Source organism: Dromiciops gliroides, chromosome 1 (assembly GCF_019393635.1).
Source record: "Dromiciops gliroides isolate mDroGli1 chromosome 1, mDroGli1.pri, whole genome shotgun sequence".
NCBI classification, from domain to species: Eukaryota; Metazoa; Chordata; class Mammalia; order Microbiotheria; family Microbiotheriidae; genus Dromiciops; species Dromiciops gliroides.
Genome location: NC_057861.1, coordinates 64,013,428 through 64,032,078, shown reverse-complemented (window position 1 = coordinate 64,032,078; position 18,651 = coordinate 64,013,428). Strand labels below are relative to the sequence as shown.

At 48.3% G+C, this 18,651-nt stretch overlaps 1 protein-coding gene across 2 annotated transcripts in view; it reads right to left on the bottom strand.

Moving 5' to 3' along the window:
* TJP3 (tight junction protein 3) overlaps window positions 1–18,651 on the bottom strand; it is a 59,889-nt gene that overhangs the window by 3,973 nt on the left and 37,265 nt on the right. Inside the window, exons 1-17 of one of the 2 annotated variants that reach the window (XM_043975246.1) lie at window positions 15,869–15,943; window positions 15,375–15,431; window positions 14,772–14,896; window positions 13,190–13,292; window positions 12,545–12,911; window positions 10,100–10,203; window positions 9,583–9,745; window positions 7,715–7,823; window positions 6,555–6,592; window positions 6,045–6,117; window positions 5,415–5,571; window positions 3,137–3,245; window positions 2,373–2,598; window positions 1,786–2,000; window positions 1,477–1,572; window positions 721–791; window positions 265–475 (exon numbers count right to left, since the gene is read on the bottom strand). In XM_043975246.1, the coding sequence (XP_043831181.1) occupies window positions 265–475; window positions 721–791; window positions 1,477–1,572; window positions 1,786–2,000; window positions 2,373–2,598; window positions 3,137–3,245; window positions 5,415–5,571; window positions 6,045–6,117; window positions 6,555–6,592; window positions 7,715–7,823; window positions 9,583–9,745; window positions 10,100–10,203; window positions 12,545–12,911; window positions 13,190–13,292; window positions 14,772–14,896; window positions 15,375–15,422 (2,215 nt within the window). In that variant the 5' untranslated portion in view covers window positions 15,423–15,431; window positions 15,869–15,943. Of the gene's footprint in view, window positions 1–264; window positions 476–720; window positions 792–1,476; window positions 1,573–1,785; window positions 2,001–2,372; window positions 2,599–3,136; window positions 3,246–5,414; window positions 5,572–6,044; window positions 6,118–6,554; window positions 6,593–7,714; window positions 7,824–9,582; window positions 9,746–10,099; window positions 10,204–12,544; window positions 12,912–13,189; window positions 13,293–14,771; window positions 14,897–15,374; window positions 15,432–15,868; window positions 15,944–18,651 lie in introns of those variants that run through there. The other variant, XM_043975245.1, reaches the window with a different exon arrangement.

The window sequence follows — 18,651 nt, the reverse complement described above, 5'->3', positions numbered from 1 at the left end:
AATTTCTGTTTATCTGTCATATCTCATCTTTCCCCCACCCCAATAATAGCCATTTGTTATCTCATTTGATCATCACAACTCTTGTGAAGTGGGTATTATGGATAGTAGATAGAACCATTTTGTAGATGAGGAAATGAAGGCAGATAGAAGTTGAGCGACTTGTCCAGGGTCATATATCTATTAAGTATCTGAGGAAGATTTGAACTCAGTTCTTCCCGACTCCAAGTCTGATACTGTCCATTGAGTCACCCAGCTTGGTCTAACCTGTGAACAGATGGCTGTGGTACTTCCTCAGCTTGGTGGCTTGGGCATAGAGGCGGCGAGAACTCTTCCTGGAGGTGGGTGCCAGCCACTGGCGCAGGGACTTAACACCCGCCCGGCTTTCAGGAGCACAGAACACCACTATGGGGTAGTACTGCACATAGTTGAGGCGCTCCACAGCGGAAGGTGTCACATCCAGCAGAGTGTGCTTGTCCTGGGCCAGGGAAAGAGATGGAGGCAGCAGAAGCCCAAGCTTGGTGCTTAGTCTGACCTTTGTCCCTGAGGCCCTGACTTTCATGTCCTCCTCTGTAAGATGGGGAGGCTAGACCAGATGACCTTCACCAGACCTTCTCAAGTCTCTGCTCTGTCTGCAGATCCAGCCTGGCTCTAACGTCCCTCACGTCCCCTGCCCACCTCCGCTCTCTGCTCTTCATCCCTCAGCTCTGGGCTTGGACTCACCTTCTCAGCAATCACCCGAACTGTGTCCAGCTTGACAACCTTTGAGGGAGCCTCGGTTCTTGTGACACTCTCTGTAGGGATGAAGGCAGCTCCTTCAGTAAGAGTCTGGAAGGGTGGCAATCATTCCCTCCCCCTCCCACTCTGTACTAACTGCTTAATTAGCCAAGACAGAACCAGCCGTTTGGAGGGCTCTCCTGGGACTATAAGAACCTAGGTATTGGGAAACTCCTGAAAATCCATGATTGTTAGGATTTCTTATCCTTATAGCTCCTTGAAAAAACCTTCAATGGGCTCCCTATCACATTTTGGGGGGGGGGGGGGAAAGAGGGTTAAGTGACTTGCCCAGGGTCACACAGCTAGTAAGTGTCAAGTGTCTGAGGCCGGATTTGAACTCAGGTTCTCCTGAATCCAGGGCTGGTGTTTTATCCACTGTACCACCTAGCTGCCCCTCCCTGTCACTTTCAAGATTAAATCCTGGGTCTTCAGACACATGATCTGTCTTCATTTCAATCTTGGTCCTGAAACTCTAGATAGATCAGGCTCCTCCCCGACACCAGCACATGTCAGGATCATCTCAGAAGCCTCTTCTCCAAATCCTCTCCTACTCTTCAAATCCTACCTCCAATCCTACCACCTCCCTAACCAGCCCACCTCCCTAATGCCCATATCTTTCTGGGGGTTCCTTCAGCCGAAGGTAGAACAGGTAGTGGAGAACATATGCAGTATGTGGGATCAGAGTGGGGTCAGGTACATCACCTGCAACTTCAAACTGGTCTGGCAGCTCAGAAGACAGCTTTTGCATGGCAATGTCAGCCACAGGGCCCATGATAACCACAGGGCGTTTGAAGCTGGCTGGGACAGAACAGGTAGGTAATCAGTAGGTACAACTCATTTTTTTCTCAATCTTTCTCCTACCCCTAGCTCTGAACCAAGATTCCCCAGCTGATCCTCAACACAGCACACAGGTAGGTCATGTAGGTATCCCACTCCTTGATCTCAAGAGATAATTAAATGTTCTGGATTTCCCCCCCACCCTTCCCTTTTTTGGGCCATTCTGGAACTAACCTTCCCTGAGCACTACCCGTTCATAGGGTGGATAGTTGCCCTGCTTTGTCAGGGCTGACAGGTCCTCACGGCTTTGGCGCATTTGCTTCTTGACACCTCTCCGCAGGCCCCGAAGCTTCCAGAATTCAGCTCGGGCACCTGTGGTGGTTGAGGAAGAGAAAGGCCCTGAGCCCATAGCCCGCTGGGCGGCCTCTAGTGATGCCAACTGCTCGGCCCTGTGAGACAAAAGGGATGGTTAGCCAGGTCATTGTAAGCTCCAGGATCCCCAGAGCCTGTGTCTGTGATCCTTCAGTTAGTCATTGCCCATGGCCGCGGTCCTATTCCTGACCTTGAGAGTACCACATGGGAGCAGGAGGCAAGGGAGTTCTCTTCCTCCCTCAAACCTAGGGGAAATGAACACTCTGAGCTTACAAGGAAAGGACAGGGTAGTCTCCCTGCTCAGATTCTTCTTTCCTTCCTGCTCAGACCCTTGACTTCTCCCATGTGCCTGTTCGCTTGGTCCCTTGCTTTTTCCCTTTCCTAATTTTTGGTCTTCCCATCTGACCCTTGGTCTAACACAATCCCCACCTACACATGGCCTTTCTTACCTGCTTTGGTTAGGAATAATGCCCCGATCCTGCTCTCTCAGGTCCCGGCCCATGCGAACTGCCAGCCAGCTGCCACTCCTTCCCTTCTCAGGGTACAGTGTGTCCAAAACATGGAAGACATCCCCTCGGGTGAAGCCCAGGCCCAGAGGTGGACTCGGCTCCAGTTCAAAGTGGGTGCGGATATAGAAGGAGTCACCCACTCTTGACTTGACCATCTTCCTAAAGACTAAGGTCAAAGGAATTAGATTAGATATCTAGCATTTATAGAGTGATCTAAGGTTTGCAAAACACTTTACATGGGTTATCTCATTGGAGGGGAGACTATGTATAAAGTGATTTGGAGAAAGAGCATCCTTTCCCCATCTGGCCCCTTTTCTAGAATAGAGTGGGCGTAGACACATAACCTTTCTCCTTTCTCCCAGGAACTGACTCATGGACCACAAGATCAAGAGGAAGAACTGGGAAAGGCCTGGGGGAGCCAGGTTCCTATTCTTGGGGACTCACAGGGGTTGAGTCTAGAGCTCCTGGCCTCCCCATAATGGTAGGAACAGTGCCAAACTCCATACCTTCCACTCCTTGAACTCATCCTGGGGGAAGTCTAGGGGTGAGATGGCCCTGGCACATGGTTTCTCAGTCTAATTTCATGTTTAGCATGCACCATGAGGGCTTGGCTAAAGGGGATCTCTGCCCTCTGCCTCCTCTTTCAGCCAGATGTCCCTAGGCTTCCCACAGGCAGGATGGCCCACCACCCCAACCTCACTTACTATCTTGCTTGCGCTGAGTAAGCAGCTCTAGTTCCTCTCCTCGGGGCAGCCCCAGCAAGTATTGAACAGCCTCTTCCCTGGTCAGGTTCTGGAATGACTGGTCATTTACCTGTGGGGTGGGAAGGAGGAGGAGGAGGTTAGGGCCAAGACAAATGTAGGGCCAGCAGACGGATGGTGGCAATCTCCAGCTTCAGGCAGGGTCAGGGGAGGCCTGGGTGCCAAAGTGGAGAGATGGAGTGTTGGACTTGCAGTCAGGAAGATCCAAGTTCAAATCCTGCCTCAGATACTCACTAGTTGTGTGACCCTGGGCAAAGTCACTTAACCTCTCAGTCTCAGTTTCCTTCTCTGTAAAGTGGGATCATAATAGCATCTCCCTCTCAGAGGTTTTGTGAGGATCAAATGAAATGGTTTATGCAAGGGGCAGCTAGGTGGCTCAGTGGATAAAGCACTGGCCCTGGATTCAGGAGGATCTGAGTTCAAATCCAGCCTCAGACACTTGACACTTACTAGCTGTGTGACCCTGGACAAGTCACTTAACCCTCAATGCTCCATGACAAAATTAAAAAATAAATAAATAAGAAATGATTTGTGCAAAATGTTTTACAAACATTAAAGCACTATATAAATGCTAGTTGTTATTGTTGATCATTATTATCAGTGTTGTTATCATTATTCCTGGAAGTGGCGGGGCTTGGGTGGGAGGGAGAGAAAAGAGAATGAACAACATGATTGCGTAAGGCTTAAAGGACATCCCGAGTGTGGCCCATAACCTTTTTTAGCTGTATTCAAAAAAAGAGGAGGATCAAAGGAACACAGAATCACTATGCCAGGAAGACTTGGGAAAGTGAAGCTTCTTCACTCCTGCCTTTTCCATTTTCTCTGCTAAGGAGAATGATCTTTGCTTAAGGAAGGCAGAGCCGATGACTGAAGGAAATGGGAAGATGATAAGAGAATACCAAGCTACCCTAGATGCATGCAAGGGACCAGTTCAGGTGAACCATATCCCAAGGCACCGAAAGACCTGCCTGATGTGATTTCTGGGTCAGGGTCAGTGACCATGAAAGATTGTGGAGAACGGGAGAGGTAGCCCAGGGCCAGAGAAGGGCAAATGCCCTGCAGAATTGACCAACTGGAATCCAGTGAGCTTGACTTCATTCTCCTGGATAAATTGTTGAATGGATTACTAAAAGGAAGGAAATAAGCATTTGTTGGGCACTTAGTATGTCTCAGGCACTTTGCTAAGCATTTACTAACACATTCTCTCATCTGATCCTCACAAAACAAAGATGTTAGTTATCAAAGACATAATGGGCAACACCATTGTGTACTTTGCAATAGTGCCTAGAATGCTGTGTTCAATCTGGGGTACCACACTGGAGGAAGGAAATGGATAATAAGCTGGAGAGCATTCAGAGGGTGGCAAACAGGAGGATGAAAGGCATCTACTTCATGCCAAATGAGTATCACTTGAAGAGACTGGGAATTTGTTAAGCCTAGAGAACACTGGGAGTTGGGGTGGGGAGGAGGGGACATGATAGTTTTCTTTTTTTTTTTTTTCCTTTTGGTGAGGCAATTGGGGTTAAGTGACTTGCCCAGGGTCACACAGCTAGTAAGTGTTAAGTATCTGAGCCCGGATTTGAACTCAGGTACTCCTGACTCCAGGGCTGGTGCTCTATCCACTGTGCCACCTAGCTGCCCCATGATAGCTTTCTTAAAGTGTTAGATGGGTTATCACATGGAAGAAGGATTAGATTTTTTTTCTTCTGCTTGGCCCCAAAGGGCAGAACTAGTAGCAATGGGTAGAAATTAAGAGACAGATGTAGGCTTGATGTTGAGAATGACTTCTAATACTTAGCACAATCTCAAAGTGGAATGAATGGCCTCTGTCTCCAGATGATTCTAGCAGAGAATGGGTTCCCTGCTCATTGGAAGTCTTTAGACAAAGGCATGATGGACATATTATAAAGCGGATTCTTGTTCAGGGATGGGCCGTAATAGATGGCTCCTAATTGACATATGCAGTTCTACATTTTGAATGGGGAAAAATGAGGGTGGGGCATCCTATTTTCCTGGCAAACCAAGATAACTGAACTGACAGGAGCCAAACCCTTGGCCAAGAATGCTCAGTAATTTTGCACCATCCTCTAGTCTGGTCTAACCTAGGGCTTCTACCAGGCCATCACCAGGATGTGAAAGGACAGGACCTTTCTCATGGATAGGGCTTTCTTCTAATCCCCCACTGTCCCATCCTCCCTTGTCCCCAAGCGAATCTAACTACCTGTAGGATCTGGTCTCCTTCCTGAATTCCTTGTCCGTCAGCTGGGCTTCCTTCCTGTACATCTGACACGAAGATGCCGACGTCATTGCCCCCAGCGAGACGAAGCCCGATGCTGGCACCTTTGCTGAAGCGGACCACCCGAGTGTCTGGGCTATACCTGGTACCAAGTGGGGGATGAGGGATTTGAGATATAGGCTCACCAGGCACTCAAAAGAGAGTTGGATTGGGAATCAAGAGACTTGGATTCTAGTTCTGACTCCAACACTGATTCTATGAGTGACCCTGTCTAAGTCCTTTCCCTCTCTTGAGACAGAAAATTGACAAGGAGCTTAGAGTTTGGACAAAATCTTGACTCTTTTCGACTCACATTCTATATCCTACAGGCCCTTTTGGTTTGGATGGGGGGGGGGAGGGGTGTAGAATGTTTCAACTGGATGATACTTTTAACCATCTATGTTCTCCCTTCCCAGTAGATTGGACTATGGGGTCTCTAAGGGCCTTGACTACCTGTAGCACATGGATTCCCTGGCCTCCCAAAATAGGTGGCCCAGAGTCCTTTTCTCCTGGGGTGTGAATAAGTGTGTATAAGGGGGTGGTGACACAGCAGGGACCCTAGGCCTGGACACTTACCCATAATCTTCTCTTTGGCCAGTGGGGACCCGATAGATGTCGTAGTTGCTTTCTCTCCGGGTCTCCTGGGTGCCTAAAGGGAAAGAACCAGTCCCTCCACTCCATTCTGCCTCCAGGCACCCAGTTCCCCTTTCCTTCACAGAATGCCCTCCTCCTTTTCCCACCTCCTAGTCTTCTCCATTTCCCCGGACCCAGCTCAGGGGCCACAGTACCTCCAAACATGTCCTAAGCAATGCAACTCCTAAGGGTTCCTCATTTCTTTTGAGCTCTTTATAGCTTTTAAGGTCTGGGCCACACAGTCTCCCTAGCCAGGTTTAGACCAAACTAGATGGTCTGGGCCCTTACCCTTGAAAGCAGGCTACAGTGCTGAATGTCGAGACAGCTGCTACTCCCTTTCTGCTCGGACAAGGACCATTAGGGCCCCAGGGCCTTCAAACACTCCCTGGATAGTGCTAGGCTGAGGCCCAGTGGGCAAACCCTATGAATACCACAAGCTACCCTTTCACTCACCTGATTCCCAAGGGTCTCCTTGTTCCTCTGACTCCTCCCTGAGACAAAGGATTAGAGTTAAGATAGTTTAGGGTCAGCTTCAATAGTACCCCAAGTGTGTGAGGAGGGGAAGGTTGGGAGTAGGAAAGGAGCTGAGGCCAGCAGTAACCCAGAGAGATGATCTCTGAACAGATCATTTTGATTAGTAAAAAAATAATTATGCCCTCACTGCTTAACTAATACTCCCTTCCCCCACAAATCACTGTTCCCCAACTTTCTAGAAGGTTTTCCCTTCAGTTCTCTGACTGTTCTGGGTCCTTGCATAGGGAGTGATGGCATACTCAGACCAAAGGTTCTTTAGGACCTGGGGCGGGGGAAGGACACAGGAATTTGGCCCATCTTGCTAGAAGACCCAGAGTTTCTAAGCAGGGGTTACTTCAGAAGGACCCCAGGTGAGACAGACACATTCACACACAGATTCTTGGACTGTGCCTCTAATATCTGCCAGACCTCGTCATCATAGCTCCCTAAATACTGATCTCACCCCACGGGGACTGGAATGAGGACCCAGGGCACAACCTGTCTGACCAGCTACACAGGTTGGGTATCCCTGGCCCCTTTCACATTCCAGCACCTGCTCTCTCCCCACAACCACAACTCAAAACTTATTCACCTGCTCTGAACACAGATGTGGTTTGGAGGCACACACCAGAAACCCCGAAACACTGTCCCAAATTGTCCAGTAAACTTCGCTAGCACCCTTCCTCTTATACCACTGAGCACTCAAGCTTCAGCTGTCCCATCCTGGACTGCCTGTTTTCTCTGCTTCCAATCACTCAAACCAAACACTAACTTTCAAATCTCGGGGACATTCAAAGTCTCTACCTCGTCACCAATACCCCAGAACTAGGCTTCCTTAGAATCTCTTCAGCTCTCTTATAGCTTGGGGAGTGGGGATGGTGTCATACTGTGAACTCTCTTCTACACTTCAAAGATTCTTGAGCACCTGGTAACAGGTGGAGAAGAACAGGGATAATGTTTCCCTTGAGACCAGTCATTGATAGGGATCACTAGAAACAGATTACTCCCCACCCCTGACTATTGACTACACTGAGGATATTGGAAACAGACATGCTCCAAGACATTAGAAACAGATGAAAGGGTGTGGCGTTGGCACTTACGGAGGAGACTCTGTCCAGCTGCCATCAGAGACCCGCCGCTTTTCACCAGGTGGTGGGGGCACGTGGGATGGGGGTGCCTGGGAGGGCTCAGAGCCAATGGCGGAGATATCTGGAAGGAAGGAAAGAAGGTCTGACATGGTCATAGGGGAACGGGCAGCTTTGGTTCAGTACATAGCCATTGCAGAGGTTGGCTTTTCTTCCCCTTGATCTCATTAAGGGCTTGCAAGCCACCCACCAGTTCACCTCTTTCTGGCAGTCTAACCTTAGGAGGCAGAAGCTAGGACCTAGGAGGATATGGAGGGAGGGCAGGTGCATGGTCATCGTCACAAGCAATCATTCCTTGTCTGGTTTCCCTTCGTTCCCTTGTACCTTCCAAAATGACAACTACAGAGTAGGATCAATGCCACTGAACCCAAGGGGAGAGAGCCCACAAAGAGGCCATCTTTTCAGCAGATTTGTGACTCTGAATTTGATTTGATACAATTCAACCACTTTTAAGGTACCTCCTTTTGTGAAGCACTATGATGCTCAGTGCTAGAGAAAAGATACAAAGTTGACATAAAACTTGGACCTTCCCTTTATGTTTGGTCTGGTAGAGGGATGACGCACAAATAAACAACATTGTATCACATCCTACACTACCAGGAGGCAAACACGGTGCTATTTATGAGGTCTCACAAGGAAGATGGTTACTAGCTGTGGTTGGCCAAAAAAGCTTCCTGCACTCCAGTCAGGCTTTTGATAGGTTGGAGGGTGGATGATGTTGGGGGGAAGGGGGGACCCCGCACTACCAGGATGATCCAAAGAATCAAGTGTCACATTAGCAAAGGCAGAAAAAGGGCAGGGGACCCAAGGACTTATGCAGAGTAACCTAGTTTTTAAGGCTGGATGAATAGGGTGGTGCCAGATGGTGAGGGGCCCTGGAAGCGGAGCAGAGGACTCTGAACTTGACTTGGAAAGCAACCAGGAAGCCATTAAAGGATTCTGAGGGGAGAGGGAAAGGGGGCGGGGAGGAGGGAACAAGCGTTTATCAATGTGCCAGGCACTGTGCTAAGTGCTTCACAAATATTATCTCCTTTGATCCTCACACTAACCTTGGGAGGCAGGTGTTTATGCTCCTCATTTTATGGTTGAGTCAGTCAGTGAGTCAATGATTTAATAAGTGCCTAGGATGTGCCAGGCACTGTGCTAAGTTCTAGACACTGAGGCTATCTGAGATTAAGTGACTTGCCTAGGGTCATATAGTCAGTAGATGGAAGAGATAGGACTTGAACCTACATCTTCCTGGCTTTGAGGCTAGCTCTTTATCCACTAGGCAACACTGTCTTTATGAAAAATATACCCAAATCTTAATCTTTAGCTCTGACCTCTCTTCTTAGCTACAAGCCCACATCTCTATCTGCCTACAGGACATTTCCACCAGCGCCGTATAATTAACAGGAAAGAAAGTTGTATTTGGAGTTAGTCATGCTTCAAGTGCTCTCGACAACTCCCTAAGAGGATACATTGCAGAGAAAATGCCAGTTTGCATTATTAGGAGTTTCACATAGCAATGAAATCATAGGTCTATGAGACATACGGCAATGGAAAGCTCTGGGGTGACTGAGATGGCCAAAGGAGAGAGCAAAGCGAGAGGAGGAATGAATCTCTGGGACACGTGACCTTACTAGACTGGGGAACCATTGAAGGAGACAGAAGAAGTGGTTAGAGGCAGGAGAATTTGGAGTGTGGTGTCTAGGAAACCAAGTGAGGAGAGACACTGAAGAGAAGGGAAGGTAGGTGGGGGCTGAGAACATATCTGGGGACTGGAGATAAGTAGATCCAGAGAATGCATTCCTCCCTGCTCTCAAGCTTGGCCTTCTCCTTACCATCCAGGCCAGAACTCTCACTGTCACTGTTGACTGCTGGAGGGATGTTGACCAGGAACTGCCGATGATCCCTGAGCACCAGTAGGGTCAGAGTCCCCTCTGACCTCTCGATCAACTGTCGGGTGTCGTTCAGGGACAGGTTCTGGCTTGACACTCCATTTATCTGAAAGATCCCACCAGTTGGGGGGAGGGGAAGTTGGGGAGAAGGACAGGGCTAAGGCCTTTGAAAATGTTCAGATATGGACGACACCGAGAAGAGACAATCTTCTGGGAGGTGGGGGGGCTGTCTCGGCCAGACATGAGACCAGACAAGGAGTTCTAGCCACAGGGTTGGGGCCCACGGAGAGTGGAGTAGGGGTGGAATGGGGCATAGATGGTTCTGACTGCTCAGCCTCTACATCACAGCTCCCAGTGGCTGGGGAAGGTTGGAGGTGGGTGAAAAGGGAGCCATCCTCTCGACACACGGCCCCTCTCTCCCCTACCCAGGAGGTTCCAATTCACCCTTTCCTGAGCTCACCTGAAGGACAAGATCACCCTCCTTCAGCCCCTTGCTCTTGGAGGCCAGGCCCGAGTCTGTAATGTGCTTGATGAAGATCTGACTGCCAAGCTTCAGGCCGAACTCTGCAGAGGCCCCAGAGAAAGAAAGAACAAACTGAGGCAGAACCCAGAGGGTGGTGAGATGGAGGGAACAGGGTGACCCTATGGGAAACAGACTCCCGAGATAAAGATTCTCTAGAGAGATGAGAAGGATTGAGCTCTCCCAACCTCAGAATGGTAGTGGGGTAAGGAAGAATCAGTCCTGGAGGTGTCTGGGAGTTTGGGGCCCAAGATCTGGGCTTCCTCTAGTCTGAAGCCCCATCCGAGGTCCCTGAAGAGTCAGAGAGAGCAAGTCTTTAATGCTCACTCAAGAGGTTGAAGGTCCTGCCCTTTGAGTAGATGGAGGATGGCCAAATGTCCCAAACTGCTTCCTAAGGGCCTTCTGTCAGAGGCAGAGCCTTGGGTTTAGTGGCGCTAATTCTGGGGAAGCTAATAATAGGGTGTGTCTGAAGGATCAGGACTACCCATAGCAGAGGTAGAAAAGACCTCAGAGCTGGTCATTGTGCTTAGGGAGGAAGAATGCTGGCTCTGGAGGCATCAAGGCCTGGGCAAGACCAGGGCTCCAATTCTACCACAGATGTTCACTCCCTGGACGACCCGGGGCAAGCCACTTCCCATCCCTGTGCCTCACTTTCCTCTTTTGCAAAATGAGGGGGTTGGCCTTGATGACCTTTTTGGTCCCTTGAAGTTCTAGTCCAACTCCTTCGTTTTCTTTGTTTGTTTGTTTGTTTGTTTGTTTTTTGCAGGGCAATGGGGGTTAAGTGACTTGCCCAGGGTCACACAGCCAGTAAGTGTCAAGTGTCTGAGGCCGCATTTGAACTTAGGTACTCCTGATTCCAGGGCTGGTGCTCTATCCACTGCGCCACCTAGCTGCCCCCCCAACTCCTTCGTTTTCTTTGTTTGTTTGTTTGTTTTTTATGGGGCAATGGGGGTTAAGTGACTTGCCCAGGGTCACACAGCCAGTAAGTGTCAAGTGTCTGAGGCCTCATTTGAACTTAGGAACTCCTGAATCCAGGGCCGGTGCTCTATCCACTGCGCCACCTAGCCGCCCCCCCCCCCAACTCCTTCGTTTTAAAGGGCAGAGGGTGTAGAGTTGGAAGGCAACTCCTTATCCAAGTCCTTATTGTTTTACTGATGAGGAAATTGAGGTCTAGGGAGGTGCCCAAGTGACTTGCCCAAGGTCCGAAGGCGAGTCACTGAGAAGAGCTGTCTTCTGATTCCTTAACTAGTATTCTTTCCACTATCCTTGTTATTCTGTCTGTCTCTGGTTTAGATGGGGGTCCCAGTTCAATCTCGAACCCCTTTTGTACAGGGTGGGTTGAGGGCAAACTATCTGAACCACCCACTCACCTGCTTTTGTGAGCCATGCCCTGACCGAGCCAGAACAGTCGGGCATGGAAGCCTGGTGGCACTGAGTGAGAGAGGCGGGGGAAGATGCTGTCTTTACAGCTGACAACCTAGGGGAGGGCAGGTAGCCATGTCCTCACACTCAGACCTGGCCTCATTAAGACCAAATGTAGGGGCAGCTAGGTGGCACAGTGGATAGAGCACCGGCCCTGGAGTCAGGAGTACCTGAGTTCAAATCCAGCCTCAGACACTTAATACTTACTAGCTGTGTGACCCTGGGCAAGTCACTTAACCCCAATTGCCTCACTAAAAAAAAAAAAAAGAGAGAGAGAGAGACCAAATGTAACTATGGCGAAGACAATTCTCTTCCCAGCCTCAGGGAGAATGACCCAGAAGGAAACTGCACCTGCCTTCCACAGGGACACTCCTCTGGCACCTAGACTGATAATAACAATTCACATTTCTCCATTATTTTAAGGCTTATAAAGATGTTTCCACAAAACAACCGAGGGTGGTAGGTTGTATTAATACTAAACCCATTTTATAGAGAAAGAAACAGAGGGTTAGAGGATAAATGACTTGCAGGCAGTAGGTGTGTGATCTTGGGCAAGTCACTTAACCCATACCAGCCTCAGTTTCCTCATTTATAAAAATGGGTATAATCATAGCACCCATCTCACAAGGTTGTTATGAGGATCAAGAAGAAAGCATGTAAAGTGCTTTGGAAAACTTAAATTGCTATAAAAACTTGAGTTAATGTTATTATGCCCCAGGTCACAATTAAGTGGCAGAGCCAAGATTCAAATCTAGGTTTTCCAACCCTCAGAGGCTCTTGGGCTTGAGGGTGGGCAGCTGGGCATTGATCATCACAGCAAGGGCATTATACCAAGGGCATGATGTGAGTACTGATATTCTAGTGCCTATTCTAATGTCCCCAGAGGGGACTGATATCAGACGCCACCATACCAGCCCTCTGGTCTACTTTCAGTGCCACCCATAAGTCCAGAACCATTCTTACCTTCACTCTCTTTCTTCTTCACCAACACCGACTCCACTGGTTTCATCAATACATCATGCCTGGGCAGCCTCTTAAAGCCAGACACCAGGGCCAGCCCATTGGCTCCATCTGGCCTATCAGACCTGTTCTCCCGACTGTGACCTCTGCGGCTGCCAGCTCGACTCCGCCGTCGGGAACGCTCAGTCCAGCTGTGGTTTGAGCTTCGCTCACTGGATGAGTCACCCTCATAGCCCTGGTTATGGTCTGCCTCCTCCTGATTCTGGTGGCCCCGTGGTAGTCCCTGGTTCTGTGGGTTGGAGCCCAGGCTCGAAGTGGGATAGCTGGTCTTGGTGGTGGGTAGCTGAATTTTTCGAGGTCTTTTTATGGTCTGGTTTGGGTGGATGATGGAGAGGGAAAAGTTGATATAAACTCATGGCCCACTGAGGTCTCAAACTCATAATCCCATAATCCTTGCCCCTTAAACACTGACCTCTAACTACTAGACAATTCAGTCACCAGCCACAGCTTGACTGTTTTGGGGAAGGACCCTGCAGCCCAGAGTAATCTCAGACTGGCAACTCAATAGGTCTGATACTGTACCTTGCCTGCCCACCCACCATCCCCGTGTCCCTAATGTCCTCCCACTTAGGACTGGGGCCAACTCACAATGTTGGCAAATTTGGTGCAAGCCTTGAGGGTCTGTATGACAAAGGTCGAAGATACGTTCTCCACGGAAACCCCATTCACCATGACTATATGGTCTCCAGTCCTGGCAGAGGAAGGAGACAGAGGTCTGAGAGGCATCCATAGGCAAGAGAATTTCAAGATCCTGGTTAGGGAATTTTGTGGGTGAGGGAGGCAGGGGCCAGTAGAGAAAAGACCTTTTTTCTTCAGTGCATTTCAGTCAAGCTTTCTCTCCTTTCATTTCTGTCTCAGTTCTTCTTTATCTCCAATCTCTCTTTCTTAGTTGTTCGTTCATTCAGCTCTTCTCTCTCTCCCTATTTCTCTCCCCCTTTCTTGCTGTTTTATCTTCAGACACTCTTACTCATTTCCTCACCCAAGGGCTTGTTTACCAGTTCTGGGCCAGCTTGGCAGGGCAGGGCCAGGGCCGTGTCACCACCGTGGGCCGGCTGCTTTGATGGCCTCAGTTACAGTGAGTGGTGTTAACTGATACCCCAGTCTCTCCCTGAGGCCCTCCTGGTAGATGAGATGGAGGGGGAAAGAAGGGAGGGGAATGTGAGCCTGCTCATTCCCCTAGGACAGTGCTATGTTGACTGTGATTGAGAGACCTTGCTGCTAAAAAAGAAAAAAATTTTCAGGGACTCCTTGCTTCAGACTCTTCTTTTCTGTTTGAAAACCCTTAAGAAAGTGTTGACTGAACTGGGAAAATGCCAGGTAATGGAGCTGGGAGGGGTCTTAGGACACAAAATACTGGAGCTAGGAGCTTTGAAGTGTAGATTGTTGGATTTGAGAGAGGCCATAGTACAGAGAAGGTTAAAGCTTGGCCCCACCCCTCCCAGAGCCTAGAATACTGGAGTTGGAAGGGACCTTAGAACCCAGAACAAATGAATGCCAGAGCTGAGAGACCTTAGAATGGACACTGTTGGAGCTGGAAGGGACACGAAAACACAGAATAATCAGAACTAGACTAGACCTTGGAACAGAGAATGTCATAGTTGGAAGGACCCTGGAATGGAGTATGTGAGAGCTGGGAGGGAGCTTAGAACATAGAACATGGAATAGAAGAATCTTAGATGGCTCTTTTTTTTTTTAATTAAAATAGGGGCAGCTAGGTGGTGCAGTGGATAGAGCACCGGCCTTGGAGTCAGGAGGACCTGAGTTCAAATCCAGCCTCAGACACTTGACACTTACTAGCTGTGTGACCCTGGGCAAGTCACTTAACCCTCATTGCCCAGCCCCCCCCCCCCGCCCCCAAAAAAGAGATGAAACATCAGATCTTTTAAAAAAATGGGTTTTAAAAAATGTGTTTGTTTTTGGTTTGGGGGGGGGGGTTGTGGGGCAATGAGGGTTAAGTGACTTGCCCAGGGTCACACAGCTAGTAAGTGTCAAGTGTCTGAGGCTGGATTTGAACTCAGGTCCTCCTAAATCCAGGGCCAGTACTTTATCCACTGCGCCACCTAGCTGCCCCCTTAGATGACTCTTAGGAAAAATCTAGTCCAACTCCTGAACTAACATCTTCTCCTCTCAATGGTAACAGACATGGTTGGCCCCCTCCAGGGGTACTCACTGCAGCCTGCCCATAGCTGGTCCTCCTGATACCACATCTGATATCACCACTGATCCATTACTGCCGGCACCACTGGGTCGATCACGGCCTCCCGAAATGGCAAACCCAAAGCCCCTTCGAGGATCCTGGAAGACACAAGAAGATCCACAAGAATCACAGGATGTTGGAACTGAAGGGGATCTTCAGGAGGTCCCCCCTCCCCCTTCACTTTCTGGACGAGGGAACCAAAGCCTGTGGAAGAGAAGTCACTTGCCCAGGGTAACAGTGTAGAACCAGGGCTAAAGTCTAAGTTTTCTAATTCTAAGACCAGTACTTTTTCTGAGTTACCTCCATTTTCTTCAGAAAAACCTGCATCCTTCAAGGTTAGGCTCAAACTCCAGTTCCTTCTGACTATCTATCTATCTGTCTATCCTTCTGAGTCCTCATTCTGCTGTCTGAGCTCACTAGGCTCTGACATGAGCACACAAGGCCCGAGGCTCCAAGTCAGACTAGGAGTTCCCTATGGACAGGGCCCAGGAACCCAAGGGAGGGCAGGAAGGGTCTGACAGTGGTTAATCGGTAGGGAAATGAACAGAAAGCCCCTGGTCATCTGCCTGCACTCACCCTGCACAGTGTGGTGGTGTGCTGCTCCCAGATGGTCATCTCCTCCATGTCCAACACCTGGGGTCATGAGAGAGACAAAGTGACACATGTGAGGACATGAAGGTTCAGGGCTATCCCAGGGAGAGTCCCCAGGGCTGACTGGAAAGGTTTTTTGGGCACTCTCTTCAAGCTGGGAGGAGCTAGGAGGGGAGGAAAGGGCCCCAAAGTAAGGGGAACGAGGAGAAGGAGATGATGGCTTTCAGAACTTCAATGGCCCACACATGGACCTCTGCAGGCTCTGCCCCTTGTAATCAGGCCACTAGGTCTAGCTTCTTCTTTTTTTTTTTTTTTTGGTGAGGCAATTGGGGTTGACTTGCCCAGGGTCACACAGCTAGTAAGTGTTAAGTGTCTGAGGCCGGTGCTCCTGAATCCAGGGCCAGTGCTCTATTCACTGTACCACCTAGCTTCCCCTAGGCCTAGCTTCTATAGGCAGGAAGACTCAGGTCCCCACTCACCAGCAAGTCCAGATTGGGATGAGTACATCTTCCACCTTTTGTTCACAGAATGATAATCAAATCAGGTTGATTCTGAAGTCAGAGGCTCAGCTTCAATTGCTGCTGAGAAGGGAATGATAATCTACCATTCTATGGCTTGCAAATTCTTGTTCTTCCTCTCAGAGGCCAGGGTGATTCTGAGTGTAAGGCTGCTCAGGCAGATGTTTCTCTCCCTTTTTCCCTCAGACTCACCCATGTCGGACCTGTCTTTCCCATTCCATATCCTATGCCACCCTCCCCCCCTTCCACTATGCTCTCTGCAATCCTTTCTATTGGTTTTTTTTAGGAGAGGCAATGAGGGTTAAGAGACTTGCTCAGGGTCACACAACTAGTAAGTGTCAAGTGTCTGAGGCCCTCTTCCTTTAAGGTTCACTTTGCCCAGATATATCAACTTACTCAGTTTCAGATAATTCTCCCACCTTCTATCTCTTTCTAACCCTATTCCTGGCCTTCAGGACTTCAAAATCAGGACTTCTTCACTGCTGGCTTGTATTAGAACTTGCCTCGGTGCCTGGGGCCTCCTTGCTCTGGATCAACCTCCCACCCACCCCCTACAGCCTGCTCACTCTGGAACATTCTCCTGTAAGACCTGCCTGTCCTCCCTTCTTCTATGGCTACCTTCCTCTCCCACCTTCTTTTTTCAATTTCCTTTTTCTTTCTTTTCTTTTCTTTTTTTTTTAGTGAGGCAATTGGGGCTAAGTGACTTGCCCAAGGTCACACAGCTAGTAAGTGTTAAGTTTCTGAGGCCGGATTTGAACTCAGGGACTCCTGACTCCAGGGCCGGTGCTCTATCCACTGTGCCACCTAGCTGCCCCTTCAATTTCCTTTTGCATGCTGTCTTCTTCCATTGGAATACAAAATGCTTGAGGGCAGGGGCTGTTTTGTTTTTGTCACTGTACTCTCAGGAGTACCTGAGTTCAAATCCGGCCTCAGACACTTAACACTTACTAGCTGTGTGACCCTGGGCAAGTCATTTAACCCCAATTGCCTCACTAAAAACAAAACAAAACAAACAAATAAAGCTGTAAGAAACCTTGGGAGGGGCAGCTAGGTGGCGCAGTGGATGGAGCACCAGCCCTGGAGTCAGGAGTACCTGAGTTCAAATCCGACCTCAGACACTTAACACTTACTAGCTGTGTGACCCTGGGCAAGTCACTTAACCCCAATTGCCTCACTTTAAAAAAAAAAAAAAGAAACCTTGGAGATCATTTACTACTATTTTTTCATATTTTTTGAGAAAATAGGGGCCTTGGGGACTAAATGATTTGCCTAAGACCACACTGATAATAAGTAGGGACTGATTTGAAATTATAGTCTTCTTTCAATCAATCAATCAATCAGCATTTATTAAGTGCCTACTATGTGCCAGGTCCCTATATACTAGGGATACCAAGAAAGGCAAAAGATAGTCTCTTCCCTCAAAGAGCTCAGCCTAATAGGGGAGACACACCAACAACTACATATAAACAAGATGTGGGGAAGATTAATTGGATAATCCATGGGGAAGGCACAAGCATTTGGGGGATCAGGAAAGGCTTGGATTTCAGCTGGGACTTGAAGAAAGCTAAGAAAGTCAGGAGGTAGAGATAAGGAGAGAAGAGCCTTCCAGGACTTGGGGACAGCCAAGGCAAAGGCAGAGTTGGGAGATGGAGTGTCTTGTTCCAGGAACAGCAGCAAGGAGGCCACTGTCCCTTTCCATGAACACTCATGCCCTTTCCATAAGATCATATTGCCTCTTGGGCTAATTTGAATCAATTCAATTAACATTTAATTTATTCAGTATCTTCTTAGTAGTATTCATAGCTGGAGGTGGGGGTGGGGGAGTGGGGGTGGAGGGAAAATGTCACACCTACTCTAAGGCTATTTTCTCCTTGCAAATTTAAAGGCTTGAACTAGATGTCTTTTTTTTTTTAAGGGGCAATGAGGGTTAAGTGACTTACCCAGGGTCATACAGCTTATAAGTGTCAAGTGTCTGAGGTCAGATTTTAACTCAGGGCCTCCTGAATCCAGGGCTAGTGTTTTATTCACTGTGCCATCTAGCTGCCCCCTAGAACTAGATGTCATTTAAGGGTTCCACCTACCTCTATTTCTGTGATAAATAGTCTGGATTAATCAACAAGCATTTATTAAACCTTGTGTTGCAGGCAGTGTGGATACCAAAAAAAAAGAAATAAAAAAGGACAGGGGGCTTGGGGTGGGGGGAGAATGGTCCTTCCCATCGACTGGGGAATGGTTAAACAAATTTCAGTCCATGAATTTTATTATGCTATAAGAAACAATGATGATGACCACATATATATAATTTATATTGAATTGCTTGCCTTCTTAAGGAGGAGAAGGGAATTTGGAACACAACATTTTAAAAATGGATGTTAAAAACTGTTTTTACATATAATTGTGGAAAAATAAAATTCTAAATAAAAGGTCAAAAAAAAAAGAAACAATGATGAACATAATGAATACAGGGAAACAGGACTTCCATGAACTAATAGAATAAAGGAAGCAGAGCGATGAAAACAATACACACAATGACTACTATGATGTAAATGGAAAGATTAATAACAAAACAAGAGAAAGTGAATGTTACAGAATTTCAAACAAGCATGGCCAGGAACAAGAGCTATGAGGAGACATCTCCTATTCCTTTGTAGAGGCAAGGGGGACAGCCAGTGAAAAGGTACTGAGTTGGGAGATGAGATGCCATATTCAAGGAAGAGCAAGAAAGCAGGTATTGTTGAATCACA